The 16,391-nt window shown below is 39.1% G+C and overlaps 1 protein-coding gene across 3 annotated transcripts; it reads left to right on the top strand.

Moving 5' to 3' along the window:
* The first annotated feature begins 11,201 nt into the window (after positions 1-11,201).
* On the top strand, positions 11,202-14,297 carry LOC110529422 (H2.0-like homeobox protein). 3 transcript variants are annotated; one of them, XM_021611578.2, is made up of 4 exons: positions 11,279-11,856; positions 12,387-12,548; positions 12,781-12,965; positions 13,598-14,297. In XM_021611578.2, exons 1-4 carry the CDS (start codon positions 11,421-11,423, stop codon positions 13,913-13,915), a joined length of 1,101 nt encoding a protein of 366 aa, XP_021467253.1. In that variant the 5' UTR covers positions 11,279-11,420; the 3' UTR covers positions 13,916-14,297. The 3 variants fall into 3 exon arrangements, with proteins under 3 accessions (XP_036840700.1, XP_021467253.1, XP_021467254.1); XM_036984805.1 differs by lacking the exon at positions 12,387-12,548 and having other exon boundaries at positions 11,202-11,856; positions 12,763-12,965; XM_021611579.2 differs by lacking the exon at positions 12,387-12,548 and having other exon boundaries at positions 11,285-11,856.
* The last annotated feature ends 2,094 nt before the right edge of the window (positions 14,298-16,391 follow it).

Genomic DNA, 16,391 nt, shown 5'->3' on the forward strand with positions numbered 1-16,391 from the left:
ACCTTTTGCGTTTCCATTAGTCTCCTCTCCTATTTAGCACTGCGACCCCAGAGTGCTCAGCAAACATGGTTTAACCCTGTGTACATTGACCCAGCGAGTAATCGGAAGACCTTAAAGGCACCAGTCACAAGAGGCACGGAGTGGAGCGACTTTAATCTGCGCCAGGGCCGTTTTAAAGTAAACACATAAATTGTTAATGTACAGACAGTGGGACACCATCATATTTAAAAGCTTCCATTAAAGAAGCTCTTCGATTGTTTAAACGACAGGGCAGACTGAGGAGAGTGTGGTTAGTCTACCACTCCTAATGACCACCTAATGTCTTTATCTATGTCCTGTTGTGTGGGGGAAAGCGCAGGAGAACTGTGCTATTCTATGACCACACGGGGGGGGGGGGGGTCATTTCGCCATTTCACTGTAGCCTTTCAGGAACAACTTTACAATTATGTGATTGTAATGATGTCTTTTGGTTAATCATTTTAATTTTAGTTTAATATGGCCTTAAACCACAGGAACTGTGGAGACGTTCAGTTTTGGTTGTGAACTCTCCTGATGGTGATTGCTGGCCTAAAGGGTAGGATAAAATCCTTGAGGTTTCCAAATTTTCCCATGATCAGCGCTGGAGGATTTTGATATTTCAATGTTTATGTTTCCTGCGTGATGAGTCCCGTCTCCACTGATGGGCAGCTGGGGCTCCCAGGCCACTGTATCCAAGGAACTAGCTTCGATCCACTTGACCGGGCCCTTAGCAACACATCAACATGGATAGGCCTCCAAGTATCTAGAATAAAATAAAATATATATAAAAAACAGTCTCCAAAAGGGTCCTAATGCATTTACATGATGTTACCATCACAAATACGTGAACACATTAAGAGCTCTCCCCTATTAGATTAAAAACCTGGATAGTTGGGTCTATGTCCTAATAGTTTACAGAGAGAGGCCTGTTGTGGGGATTTATTTGATGTGCTAACCAGTGTCCCACCCCTACCACAGAGTTTATGGGATTACTCATATGGACCACAGTCATAACACAGACAATTTATGTTTGTTGCACCATTGGCTGGACAAACACCCCGAAACAATCCTCAAAAACATCTCGAGACCTTTTCACACGTGGAGAGCCGGGTTCCCTCAAAACATGGGGAACAGAACTGATTCAAATATTGTTGAATATAATAAAAGACACATTTGGGGTCACATAAATGAGACAAACCTGTTTTCAATTCACTTTGGATAGCTCCCTTAACTTTTTGTTGTTGCTGTGGAAACGATGGCACCATGCCATACAGAAGGCCATGTACAATGGCCCAGGTCCCATTAAATCTGTGAAAGTTCCTTCCTGAGACAAACATTTCCAGAAATAGTCATCTTGGCCTAGGTCTAAGTTTTACCAAAGGGGAGTAATAATTCTCTGTTTAATAATGGAAATTATTTAATTTGCGTCCCTCCCAACTTCTTGATCAGAGACAGTTGTTGGCTGAGGCGCTCATTCAGCTTTCCTTAGGTCTGATAAGGCTTCCTGTAAAATACACACAGAGCAATCGAGTGACAACAATAGGCTTGTGAATGCTGGCTCTCAATGGTTAGCTGTACTGTAGCTGTCAAACTTTGTTTTTAATCAAAAAGTGTTGACTTGGACTCGTGTAGTTTTACATTTTATTTTCAACATGTGTTTGTTTATACAGTAGCCTAAAGAAGTTCTGACAGCCTCAACCAACCTTTCCAACATACAGTACAATGCAAAGCACAATTCCTTTTATAAATTGACAATATGCTATTAGAATGTTATTGGTTTTATGCCACCCATATTTTGTTATGGTTTTGTAATACAATCCTGCATTGATGTAATTGAAAACTAAAGGCAATAACAATTATAATAGAACTGAAACAATCTCTGAATAGGCCTACAGTATGTCACATGGGTCAAACATTCATTTTGAACTGGACAAACATAACATTCAATCACATATGAAATGATTGACCAATGAAATGGCACTATTGTTTGACATTCCAGAGTGTAAAATAAAGACTCCAGTGCTTTGACATGTTTCAGCTTGTCTTCATGTTTTAACAGGGGCGGACTGGGCCTGTAACGAATCTCTTCTTCGTCTGAAGAAGAGTAAGAAGGATCAGACCAATATGCAGCGTGGTAAGTGTTCTTCATAATTTATTGACTGAACGCACAAAACAAAATAACAAAGTGAAATGGAAGAAACGAAACAGTTCTGTAAGGTGACATACACTAAACAGAAAACAACCACCCACAAATCATAGTGGGAACACAGGCTACCTAAGTATGGTTCTCAATCAGAGACGATTGACAGCTGCCTCTGATTGGGAAGCACACCAGGCCAAAAGCAGAAATACCAAACATAGAACAAAAACATTGAATGCCCACCCCAACTCACGCCCTGACCAAGCTAAAACAGAGACATAAAAAAGGAACTAAGGTCAGGACGTGACAGGGCCAAAAATTCAGTCCTAGCATTTTAGCTACACCAGCCCACATCACAGCGAGTCTATTGATCACATGCACAGAATACAAGATGTAAATGTTGCGGTGAAATACATACTCACAGGCTGCAACACACACACACACAACCAAGTAATAGACAAATATTTTAGTAGGAATGGTAATACAAATATATACACAATAGGAATATCCAGAAAATACTATGAATATACTATGAACAGTGGCGATTTAGCATGATTTACCCAATAAATTATTGGGAGTTTATATATATATATAGAGTGTGCAAACTGATATGTGACATGTATTAATGCCAAAATAACATGCTTTTTATTTGCAAAAAATGTGGGGCTCAAAACAGGGTCACCACTGACTATGAATACTACAGCATATGCTGGGATGTGTATAAAGGTAAATCATGGCAGCAGTATTGACTGTGTGTGTGTGTGTGTGTGTGTGTGTGTTTCTCTCTCTGTGTTGTCTTCCTATCTCCACTACAGTTGACTCTGCTGCAGCAGCTGAGCTGCCTGTGCTGTGCCTAGCATCACTGTGACAGGAAGATGATGAGACCACACTGCCTTGTGAATGAATAAACACACATTTTCAGACAAAGAAAAAAAATCACTAAATCAATGCATAATAGATGACAATTGGCTCACAATACTTTATAACAGCCTAGCTACTTATATTGCAAATGAGTGCCTGACATCACCTATGTGTTCCACCCTACCCACTTAGCTGTGTTTAATACTAGGCTACATATACAGACAAAACATTAAGGAACTGGCAGTACATCTGTGTCAGAGTCTGTCCTCTGCTCTCTCTGTTTTCCTCTATTGAATTCGATTTAAACCTTTCTGTGTTTGTCATAGAACGACGGGACTAGTTTCTGTGGATGCGTACACATTTCCAGTTTTGGGCTTCGTTATGACAGTGTCGCTAGGGCCCGTCACAAATCAGTGACGAGCCCTCGGATGAAAAAATACATTTTAGGTGGGAATGTAATCTGACACCAGAGTCCTTAGTCACCACAGTCAAATATGATCTATTATATTGGCAAGTCGAGCTCTAACAATGGAAATACAATACTTCCTCAAATATGGAAGGCAGGCGGGAGCAGGCGAGGTCAGGTGCAACCATTCTCTGCTACAGTTCAAAAACCCTAGTTGCCTTGCTGCCTGAAGAGACACAGATTTACAAGCGAAGCAAATCGCCTAAACATTGATAAAACAATTCAAATACAGAGACCCCGACTTCACCTTTAACAGATGAATTAGGATTATTTAGTATTTATGCATTCATTCAATGTTTTATTGTAATACATGATGACTTGTGTTTAATGAAAAGTACTGTATAAATAGCAGATGGCTATTGCTTTACCTGTGTTATAAAAGCCAACCTAACGCCTAGTTAGGCTAGTGTCTAAATGTTCCCCCGAATCCCCCGTTCCTTAATTAGCCTACTATGTCATACAATATAAAGCCAGAATATTAGGCCTAATTTGCAGCAGTAGGCTACATGATCTGTGTTAGTGTGCTTGAGTGTGTCTTTCTCTGTTTTCTTCCTACCTCGACTGCCCCACTGTCCTCTGCTGCAGCGGCAGCAGCAGCTGGTCTGTCATCTCTCACAGACACAGCAACAGCACTCGGACCAGCAGAACTTTTTGCATATAAATCGGTTCATTTCGGACATTTAGCAGCATTGGCATCAATAGCCTTTTTTTTATCTCTCTAACATATTTTTGCAATATCTTTCCATTTTTTTTAATGATACATGAGTTTCAGTTCTGACTGAGTGAGAGTCAGAGCAGGTCTCACTTTTTTTTGATGATGCGCGTTTGATTGACTGTGAATGTGAACTTGCAACACCTCAGCACAGCCAATCACAAAACCTTACCGGACCACTGGTCAGCCAAACGCTCAAAACAGATTATTATGACAACAGAGAAATTGTGCAAAATTCTTTTAAAAAAAACAGGCCCATTTAAAATATATTGAACAATAATATAAATGAAACATGCAACAATTTCACAGATTTAATTTAGTTACAGTTCATTTGAGGAAATCAGTCAATTGAAATAAATAAATTAGGCCATAATCTATGGATTTCACGACTGGGAATACAGATATGCATCTGTTGGTCACAGATACCTTAAAATAAATGGGCCTCACAATGGGACTCAGGATCTCGTCACGATATTTCTGTGCATTCAATTTGCCATTGATAAAATACAATTGTGTTCGTTGTCCGTAGATTATGTCTGCCCAAATCATAACCCCACCGCTACCATGGGGAACTCTGTTCACAACATTGTGTCTGCGGTTGTGAGGCCAGTTGGGCATACTGCCAAATTCTCTGAAAAGACGCTGGAGGCGGCTTACGGTAGAGAAATTAACATTCAATTCTCTGGCAACAGCTCTGGTGAACATTCCTGCCGTAAGCATACCAATTTGCACGCTCCATCAAAACTTGATACTGCACATTTTAGAGTGGCCTTTTATTGTCCCCAGCACAAGGTGCACCTGTGTAATAACAATGCTGTTTAATTGGCTTCTTGATATGCCACACCTGTCAGATGGATGGATTATCTTGGCAACGGAGAAATGCTCACTAACAGGGATGTAAACAAAGTTGTGCACAAAATTTGAGAGAAATAAGCTTTTTGTGCATATGGAAAAAAATGTGGATCTGTTATTTCAGCTCATGAAACATGGGACCTACACTTTACATGTTGTGTTTAAAAAAAAATCTGTGTATATATATATATATATTTTGGCAGAGATAATCTACAGACAACGAATATATATATATATATATATATATATATATATATATACATATATATATATATATATATATATATATATATATATATATATATATATATATATATATATATATATATATATATATATATATATATATATATATATATATATACTCCACCAGTTCACCCAAATAAAAGGTGGTCCTTCTGGCATTTTCCAGAATTGCCAGATGGCCAATCCGCCCATGTATGCTTCCCTCTGAAGGCTCATCAGCACCTGAAATAACTGAGGCTTGCTATCCCGCTGTGCCTGCCTCTGCTACATCTTTTTTTCCTGAATTGTGTTAACTGCATGATCCAGGGTAAACGTTACATTTCATTTCTAATTTTAACCTGGAAAAGTGTCACTCGAAAACACCGTGACAGTAGGCAGTCAGGCCAGGGTCATAGTTTCTTCCGGGAATGAATCAAGTCTAATGAATGCAGTTGGAGGGTGAGACGCGCACGTAATGACAATGGATTAAAGACAGTACATGCATGGTCCTATGTGACGTGGGAATTTGGGAGCTAACAATCGAATGTGTAGGACACACACACACACACACACACTACTAAATTGTAGCCATGAGTAAAATGTGTTTATATTATAATTTAAAAAAAGTTTAGTATGTTATTATTCATCATTATCAATATGTATATGAGTGTTCATTATTGAAAGTAAAGTATTATTATTATAATTGTTTTTGTTGTTTATTTTGTACTATTACTAGACTTCACCTTTACAGATTAATTAGGATTATTTAGCATGTATGCATTCATTCAATGTTTTATTGTAATACATGATGACTTGTGATAAATAAAAAGCACTGTATAAATATCTGGTATATATATGGCTATGTGTTATAAAAGCCAATCAAACGACTAGTTAGGCTATTTTGCAAGTTGCCTAGTGTCTAAATGTTCCCCCGAATCCCCCCTTCCTTAATTAGCCTACTATGTCATACAATATAAAGCCAGAATATTAGGCCGGACTTTCAGCAGTTTCAACATGATCTGTGTCAGCGTGCCTGAGTGTCTTTCTCTGTTTTCTTCCTACTTCAACTGCACCGTGCAGTGGCAGCAGCAGCTGGTCTGTCATTTCTCACAGACACAGCCACAGCACTCGGACCAGCAGAACTTTTTGCATATAAATCGGTTCATTTCGGGCATTTAGCAGCATCGGCATCAATAGCCTTTTTTTAAAGCTAACGTTTTTTTGCGACATCTTTCCGTTTTTTTAATGATCCGTGAGTTTCAGTTCTGACTGAGTGAGAGTCAGAGCAGGTCTCACTTTTTTTGATGATGCGCGTTTGACTGAATGTTAATTTGCGACACCTCAGCACAGCCAATCACAAAACCGGGGGCCGGCCGTTGCCCACTGGTCAGCCAAATGCTCAATACAGATTATTATGACAACAGAGAAATTGTGCAAAATTCATTAAAAAACAGGCGCATTTAAAATATACTGAACAATTATATAAATGAAACATGCAACAATTTCAAAGATTTAACTGAGTTACAGTTCATTTGAGGAAATAAGTCAATTGAAATAAATAAATTAGGCCATAATCTATGCATTTCACGACTGGGAATACAGATATGCATCTGTTGGTCACAGATACCTTAAAATAAATAGGCCTCACAATGGGACTCAGGATCACGTCATGGTATTTCTATGCAGTCAAATTGCCATCGATAAAATGCAATTGTGTTCGTTGTCCGTAGTTTATGCCTGCCCATACCTGCCACCATGGGGAACTCTGTTCACAACATTGACATCAGCAAACTGCTCGCCCACATGACGCCATACACGTGGACTGCGGTTGTGAGGCCAGTTGGACATACTGCCAAATTCTCTGAAAGGATGTTGGAGGCGGCTTAAGGTAGAGAAATGAACAGTCAGTTCTCTGGCAACAGCTCTGGTGGACATTCCTGCCATACTCATACCAATTGCATGCTCCCTCAAAACCTAATACTGCACATTTTAGAGTGGCCTTTTATTGTGTAATAATCATGCTGTTTAATTGGCTTCTTGATATGCCACACCTGTCAGATGGATGGATTATCTTGGCAAAGGAGAAATGCTCACTAACAGGGATGTAAACAAAGTTGTGCACAAAATTTGAGAGAAATAACCTTTTTGTGCATATGGAACATTTCTTGGATCTGTTATTTCAGCTCATGAAACATGGGACCTACACTTTACATGTTGTGTTTATCTTTGTTCAGTGTATATATATATGTATATATATGTATATATATGTATATATATATGTATGTATATATATATATATATATATATATATATATATATATATATATATATATATGTATGTATGTATGTATGTATATACACACATACATACATACATATGCGAAAGTATTCGGCCCCCTTGAACTTTGCGACCTTTTGCCACATTTCAGGCTTCAAACATAAAGATATAAAACTGTATTTTTTTGTGAAGAATCAACAACAAGTGGGACACAATCATGAAGTGGAACGACATTTATTGGATATTTCAAACTTTTTTAACAAATCAAAAAATGAAAAATTGGGCGTGCAAAATTATTCAGCCCCCTTAAGTTAATACTTTGTAGCGCCACCTTTTGCTGCGATTACAGCTGTAAGTCGCTTGGGGTATGTCTCTATCAGTTTTGCACATCGAGAGACTGACATTTTTTCCCATTCCTCCTTGCAAAACAGCTCGAGCTCAGTGAGGTTGGATGGAGAGCATTTGTGAACAGCAGTTTTCAGTTCTTTCCACAGATTCTCGATTGGATTCAGGTCTGGACTTTGACTTGGCCATTCTAACACCTGGATATGTTTATTTTTGAACCATTCCATTGTAGATTTTGCTTTATGTTTTGGATCATTGTCTTGTTGGAAGACAAATCTCCGTCCCAGTCTCAGGTCTTTTGCAGACTCCATCAGGTTTTCTTCCAGAATGGTCCTGTATTTGGCTCCATCCATCTTCCCATCAATTTTAACCATCTTCCCTGTCCCTGCTGAAGAAAAGCAGGCCCAAACCATGATGCTGCCACCACCATGTTTGACAGTGGGCATGGTGTGTTCAGGGTGATGAGCTGTGTTGCTTTTACGCCAAACATAACGTTTTGCATTGTTGCCAAAAAGTTCAATTTTGGTTTCATCTGACCAGAGCACCTTCTTCCACATGTTTGGTGTGTCTCCCAGGTGGCTTGTGGCAAACTTTAAACAATACTTTTTATGGATATCTTTAAGAAATGGCTTTCTTCTTGCCACTCTTCCATAAAGGCCAGATTTGTGCAATATACGACTGATTGTTGTCCTATGGACAGAGTCTCCCACCTCAGCTGTAGATCTCTGCAGTTCATCCAGAGTGATCATGGGCCTCTTGGCTGCATCTCTGATCAGTCTTCTCCTTGTATGAGCTGAAAGTTTAGAGGGACGGCCAGGTCTTGGTAGATTTGCAGTGGTCTGATACTCCTTCCATTTCAATATTATCGCTTGCACAGTGCTCCTTGGGATGTTTAAAGCTTGGGAAATCTTTTTGTATCCAAATCCGGCTTTAAACTTCTTCACAACAGTATCTCGGACCTGCCTGGTGTGTTCCTTGTTCTTCATGATGCTCTCTGCGCTTTTAACGGACCTCTGAGACTATCACAGTGCAGGTGCATTTATACGGCGACTTGATTACACACAGGTGGATTGTATTTATCATCAATAGTCATTTAGGTCAACATTGGATCATTCAGAGATCCTCACTGAACTTCTGGAGAGAGTTTGCTGCACTGAAAGTAAAGGGGCTGGATAATTTTGCACGCCCAATTTTTCAGTTTTTGATTTGTTAAAAAAGTTTGAAATATCCAATAAATGTCGTTCCACTTCATGATTGTGTCCCACTTGTTGTTGATTCTTCACAAAAAAATACAGTTTTATATCTTTATGTTTGAAGCCTGAAATGTGGCAAAAGGTCGCAAAGTTCAAGGGGGCCGAATACTTTCGCAAGGCACTGTATATATATATATATATATATATATATCCACCAGCCCAACCCAATAAAAGATGGTCCTTCGGGCATTTTCCAGAATTGCCAGATGGCCAATCCGCCCATGTATGCTTCCCTCTGAAGGCTCATCAGCACCTGAAATAACTGAGGCTTGCTATCCCGCTGTGCCTGCCTCTGCTACATCCTTTTCCCTGGATTGTGTTAACTGCATGATCCAGGGTAAACGTTACATTTCATTTCTAATTTTAACCTGGAAAAGTGTCACTCGAAAACACCGTGACAGGAGGCAGTCAGGCCAGGGTCATAGTTTCTTCCGGGAATGAATCAAATCTAATGAATGCAGTTGGAGGATGAGACGCGCACGTAATGACAATGGGTTAAAAACAGTACATGCATGGGCCTATGTGGTGTGGGAATTTGGGAGTTAACAATCGAATGTGTAGGACACACACGCGCGCGCACACACACACACACACACACACGCACACGCACACACACACACACACACACACACTACTAAATTGTAGCCATGAGTAAAATGTGTATGTTATTATTCATCATTATCAATATGAATGCGATTGTTCATTATTAAAAGTAAATTATTATTATTATTATTGCTTTTGTTGTTTATTTTGTATTATTTTAGACTTCACCTTTATCATATTAATTAGGATTATTTAGTATTTATACATTCATTCAATGTTTTATTGTAATACATGATGACTCCTGTTTAATAAAAAGCACTGTATCTGGTATATGGCTATTGCCTTACCTCTGTGTTATAAAAGCCAATCTAACGACTAGTTAGGCTATATTGCAAGTAGCCTAGTGTCTAAATGTTCCCCCGAATTGAAAATGACAACACTCACATTCCCATCCCTACAATAATAATAACATCTAATTTACCCTTTGATCTTTTGTCATTGTCATAATAATCAGTCCCCCATTATGTTCGTTACTCGGTGAGAAACATGCGAGTCTCGAATACGGATGAAGTATGGCCTCTGAAGTTATTGTCTTTTCGTTTTAGAGGGGAATAGATTTCCTCTGTTTATTATGAGCATAGGGGCGGATTTGCGTCACCATGCAACTTGCAGGTCGAGATAAAGTTGCACAAATATTGAAAGGAAGTTGCAACAGTCATTATAAAGTTTCCCTCCTCTGCTCCGGATGAAATAAAGATTTCGCTTGTATCCTAAAATACTAAAACAGGTTCTATTTCGGGACAAATCTAACAGGCTCATTTAGCACGAATCACAGCCCATCAAAAACAGGATGACCTGAATTCTAATAGAAACTCTCTAGTTTCCTGCACTCAAGCTGCCTATATAGTGTAAATCACGTTACTTCTCTTAAATTGGCTTGTAACCCAGATGTATTTAAGATGTTCGATTGATGATATTGCCTGAAATTTAGCACCCCTATGACGCAAAAAAAATGAGCTATTTTTCAAATAAATAAGGTCTTATTTATTGACCGTGTTAACTTTTTGGAGCCTACATCGTTTGAAAGTCAGTTGTTTTTCCATTTCAACGATACACACTCAACCGAACCACCCTAATGTTTAGCAGATAATAATATGAACAGATGATTCCATTTGCAGGCCTAAAGCCTAGAGGTCAGATTTTTATCTACGTTTTTTTTTTTTACTTCTTCAGAAACAAAGCCGAATGTCTAAAAGCTAAGTGCAAGGATAAACATTACTGTTACATTACTATTACATTACATGACATTAGTATAGCATATATTTTAACATTTTCATATTGCACTTGCATTTATTGTTGTTGTTGCTGCTGCCATCCTTGAAGACGATGAAGATGGTGACGAAGATGATGATGGTGTCGGTGGCTGCAGTTGAAAATGTTTAAGAAGATATTCAAGAGGTCAACGAGCATGTCGCTGTCATTAGCAACACTTAACTATGCGTATCTCCATCACAAGGGCGTGTTTCGATGTTCGAGACCAAACTTCTATTGGCTAAAAAGCAACCAATCAGTGTCAGAGGAGAAACTTCACTGTGGAAGTACTTAGACCAAAGACTAAAATTTCAGAGTTGTTTGATAAAGATTTCTGGCACTTACATAAAGACTGCAGCTTTCTCTGACTACACTTAACTAAAAGTTGTACCGAGGGGCAACATTACGAGTTAAGGATGTATACGGCCGGACTCAACCCGTTTTACGCATCGAATTTTAGTCTTTGGTCTGCTTATTGTGCGGGTGGTTTCGCTATGGATACAATAAAGAAGCCCTCATTTTGCATTGCTGACATTTTGCAGGTCGGTGATGCTGAGAACATCCCGGGATCCTCGGCCCTCATGACTCATATGGGACACCGTTCTCAGGTTCACGCCTCTGGATCGCCATTGCGTCCTTCACCAGTGGGGCCAGAGCAGTCGATCTACGGTGGGAGAGTGAACCCCGGGTCTCCGTATCACAGACACGGAATACACTTAACTTCGGTATCTAGAACGAGTCTCAGCTCCCAACAAGCTCCCCCACCTTCAAGCAAGGACCTCAAGTTCGGAATCGATCGGATATTGTCAACAGACTTCGACCCCAAAACAAAAGACATATCGTCTTTAAGAGGTATGCTTTGAAGTTCACTTTTCACTGAATTCTCTAAAAGAACTGATGTATAGCCTACATCAAGGTTATCTCACTGCCAAAGAAAGCGTTTTAGAATTCCATTATGTTGTAAAGGCACATTTTTATAAGATGGCTAAATTGACTTAAATATACGTTTACAAAGTACTGTTGCATTGTTGGACTGTTGGAGCTAGGAACACAAGCATTTCGCTACAACCGCAATAACATCTGCTAAATATGTGTATGTGACCAATACAATTGATTTGATTTGATTTTAAGTACTGACCTTGAAGGCACCAACACCACTGAGGCAGGCAACACGTACTTTTTATCCATTAAGCACTCATAGAAAAACCTCTATTTGAGTATCCAAGGTTCCACAGTTGCCAAACTATAAAACTAGGAACTCTCTAGCTTCAGACAACATTCAGACTCGCACACAAAAGTTCATTTTTAGCTGAAAAGTTTCAGCGTTGAATACTCGTGTATACGTTGCGGTAATTTCTTACTTATCTCTCGCCCTGTGACAGATCTCACGTCCATTGTTAGCTCGAACCGTCAGTCAGGGATCCAGCCAGCGAGCCAGTACTTCGCATCCATAGACCCGGGGATGAGCGACGCGTCCTCCATGATGAGCTCACTAAACAGCGCCAGGCAATCAGGGCAGCATCAGTTTCAGGACACCTTTCCAGGTAGTGTAGCCGTCCGCATATTTCAAATGGCCTTTTTTACGCACACAGCGCATTTAAGGATTCGAACAATATTTTTACATAGTCTTTCATATTCAGACTGCTTTTAAACCTTAGGCATATGTTCTGTTGTTCTTGTATTTCTGCAGAGTATAATTGACCAAAGATCGTTACACTTTGAATTTTGAACGAATAAATAACATTGCTCAACCTTTATGTCCCTTTATTTATACAGGTCCATATGCTGTCCTTACTAAAGACACGATGCCACAGACGTACAAAAGGAAGAGGTCCTGGTCGCGGGCGGTCTTCTCCAACCTGCAAAGAAAAGGGCTTGAGAAACGATTCGAAATACAGAAATACGTCACCAAACCCGACAGAAAACAACTGGCTGCAATGCTTGGCCTAACAGACGCACAGGTAAGATAAGTTACTGTAACCTATAAGCCTCAATTGGGCTATTTTATGGACAAGCAGGCCTTTTCAATTAACCATGTTTAAGCATAGACCATGCAAATCTGGAGTTATTTTTTAGAATTCTTGATTCTTTAGATGGAAAGACATAATAGTGTAAAACAATCAAACTTGGCCTTGCTGTTACGACAGGAAGCCTCCACTCAGAGGACACGCCCGGTAATATAGCCCAGTAGGCAACTACACAATTACGCAATGGAGAACTTCTAAGGAAATCAAATTCGATTACAACGAATAATTGCAAACGGATGAAGGTTATAGTTTTACCTAACCCCATTGGGGTTAAGCAATACAAATGTAATATATATATATGATGTTTTAATAGTATTTGTGTTGTTCTTGTAGGCTAGGACCACCTTTATGCCATGTATGCCCATCTTACGCAAAATCGTTTTGTTTTTTTATTCTACATTAACTTAATTGTAGCCTACCTAGGCTACTGTAAAGTTGTATAATTAGAAATGTAGACTATGGGTCATATTTCTATGAAGCATATTTCATTGTCAACCTGTTGGCGAGTAATAGGCCTCGGGCTCAGGCCGACGACGTCTAAACGAGTTCGTGCACTTTCTCGGCAGGTCAAAGTGTGGTTCCAAAACAGGCGCATGAAGTGGAGGCATTCGAAAGAAGCACAGGCACAGAAAGATAAGGAGAAGGAGACCCCGGACAAGTCACTGACAGAGGCCGAGTCCAAGGAGCCGGAAGAGTCCGAGTGTGAGAGCGAAGCAAGCGAGTCCGATTTCGAGGATGGACAGGAGGACAAGAGTGACATGGACATTTCTGAGCACAACAAGACTAGTGTGATCATGACCGGGGCCATCCCTGTGAGTACCGAGGAGGCGAACTCAGTCAGTGCCCTTACAGAAGCTGTGCCATCATCGCAAATGTTAATATGAGTGCACAGTCAAACGTTATTTTTTTTTATGTCAAATGTATAATTTAATATAAATATTATTTTGAAAAAGTTATATACAGAGCGGAGTTGTCGTAAAGTGGAGGGCCAGTAGGATACTCTACAGCGTGTATGGGATATTATGACTCCCTCCATCTTTCACCTCTGTCAGTCAGTATTAGGCGATGTGCATGACTTTTTCCTCAATTGAAGGAAATATTCTGTTGTGAATTTTAATCTGAACCACTTATTCCGTGTCCTGAAATCCAAAAACATGACACAATGTTACATGTAATTTACTGTGGAAGCGTTGATAAATATTGTTGTATTATATGTTGGTCAATAATTATTTGCACTGAAAATATTGTAAATAAAAAGTTTCTTACTTTTGATTTTCGATTTAAAAAAATAATTTTATGTATATAGAATATTATTACTTTGGGGGCATTATTACCTTCTCTTTAGGGGAAAAATGGAGAGACAACTTCACACCTGACAAGGTCTTGAGTAGCCTATAAATACGCTCTCAAAACAGTGCTCTGAAGTGGATATTAACGTTTATTTTAGTAGCCTGAAATGAATTCGTCTTGGACTTCACTGCCACGTAGGCCTTATTTCACTGTGTGAAGGAATCATTGTTATGAGGGCTGAAATATGCTTATGTTTCAAGTTTAAATAATCCATATACCTAATATATCATTATATATTACAATTACGTCATTCATTAAGTCATATTTCGATTCCTGGGTATAAGCCAAGCAGTATGGGTACACTCAAGCCGAAATGGACACAGTTATTGACCCAGTCGAAACATGGTGGAGTATGTAACTGCTCGTCAGTTTGCTCGAAGTAGATCAAACTTATCAGGGCTTTTCAAATGAGTTAGTCTTACTCTCTCACAATTCCAACACCATTTAATCGTTTGTATTTACGGATGCCAAGTTAGGCAAGTCGTTAAGAAAAAAAAATCCACATGCGTTTTCAACGAGCAGTTTGCCCAAGTGAATGTACGCTATCTTGTCCTGTTGCATTGATTAACTCTATGTAAATAATTGACATAGATGAATTAAAGTGTCTAATATAAGGTGATGGCAAAACCAATTGGCTACACATAAGCCTACAAATAGGCCTCCTCATAATTCTGAGTCAGTGAGTGATCAATGAAGATGAGTCAGCCGAAGTAATGAATAATTAGATACGCCTTATTTAGCATTCCACTATGCTACTTGCACACACAATAATGGCGTAATAACAACATTTCAATTGCATTTTAACACATGCCACAAGCCTATGTTATTGATAGCAGGTTGTGTCAAACTTCTTGTAGTAAAAATAGTCCTAATCACTATTTATTAGCATATAGCCCTAGTGCCAATATTGTAGTGCAGCATTATGGACCACCTAAAGTGGTAGGGCTTATTACTTCACTTGGTCCAGACCCACTGGACGTGTGAACATATTCTGTGCAATAGTTGTATAATACTATCGAAGCACATTTTTTCTTTCTCTTTAGTGATACCTGCACATTTCTGGGTTTGGTCTAATTTAGCATTTCAAGCCTTAAAATACCTGTTGGTTTTTCCTGATGAAAAATGTGAATACAAATGTTCTAAAGCGGAGTCAAGAGTTGGATATGGAGATTAAAGTGAAAACATGCCTATACGCGCAACTCCAACAGCATGCATCACAGAGACAGGATAACGATGCCATCCCGTCAAGCCTCGCTAGGTCTACTTCACGAAGACCGTTTATCGGAATCATAAGCTCTTGATAAATGAAAATGTGGACATCTCTTGGCTTCCAAGACCTTTATCTGGGCATGTTAATGTAATTCCGCTAAGGCTAAGCCCTTTCCTCCAAAGAATGTTATTCAGAAGAAATCTGGCGCTCCAAATAGAGCTCAGAGAAGAGGGGGAATTTATAGTTTGTATACATTCGCTGGCTCCAGATATCATCGACGAAACGGATGAGTAGCCCTAGATCTAAGAATCAACCCCTACTCCATGTATGGACCTCTAATGCTTCTCTCTTAAACTGGCCGACAAGCAATAAAGTTGGTTGCTAAATGCCCTGTTTTAAAAACATATATATTTAATTGATTACAGCAACAAGGCAATAAACTTCACATTTATAAACGTCTTATATAATTCTCACCACATTCCTACATATATGGTATGTTCTGTATCAGCATGGCCTAGGCCTACCTGGGACTTTGCAAATGAATGTAATGTAGCCTACATTGGTGTTCTCTTTATGTGTAGGCCTGTAAAGTTGACCAAAATATTCAACATTTGTAAAGAAGTCTCTGAATGAAAGTATATAATTTTTACAAACACAAATCTCTTATTAGCTGAATGCACGAAGATAAAGGAAATAGACAAATTCGATTGTCAAAAGTCAAATGATTACATATTATCATTAGGAAAAATATACAAGGGAAATATATTATAAATTGTAATAGCATAAAATATGCGTATTGT

Source organism: Oncorhynchus mykiss, chromosome 8 (genome assembly GCF_013265735.2).
Source record: "Oncorhynchus mykiss isolate Arlee chromosome 8, USDA_OmykA_1.1, whole genome shotgun sequence".
NCBI lineage: Eukaryota > Metazoa > Chordata > Actinopteri > Salmoniformes > Salmonidae > Oncorhynchus > Oncorhynchus mykiss.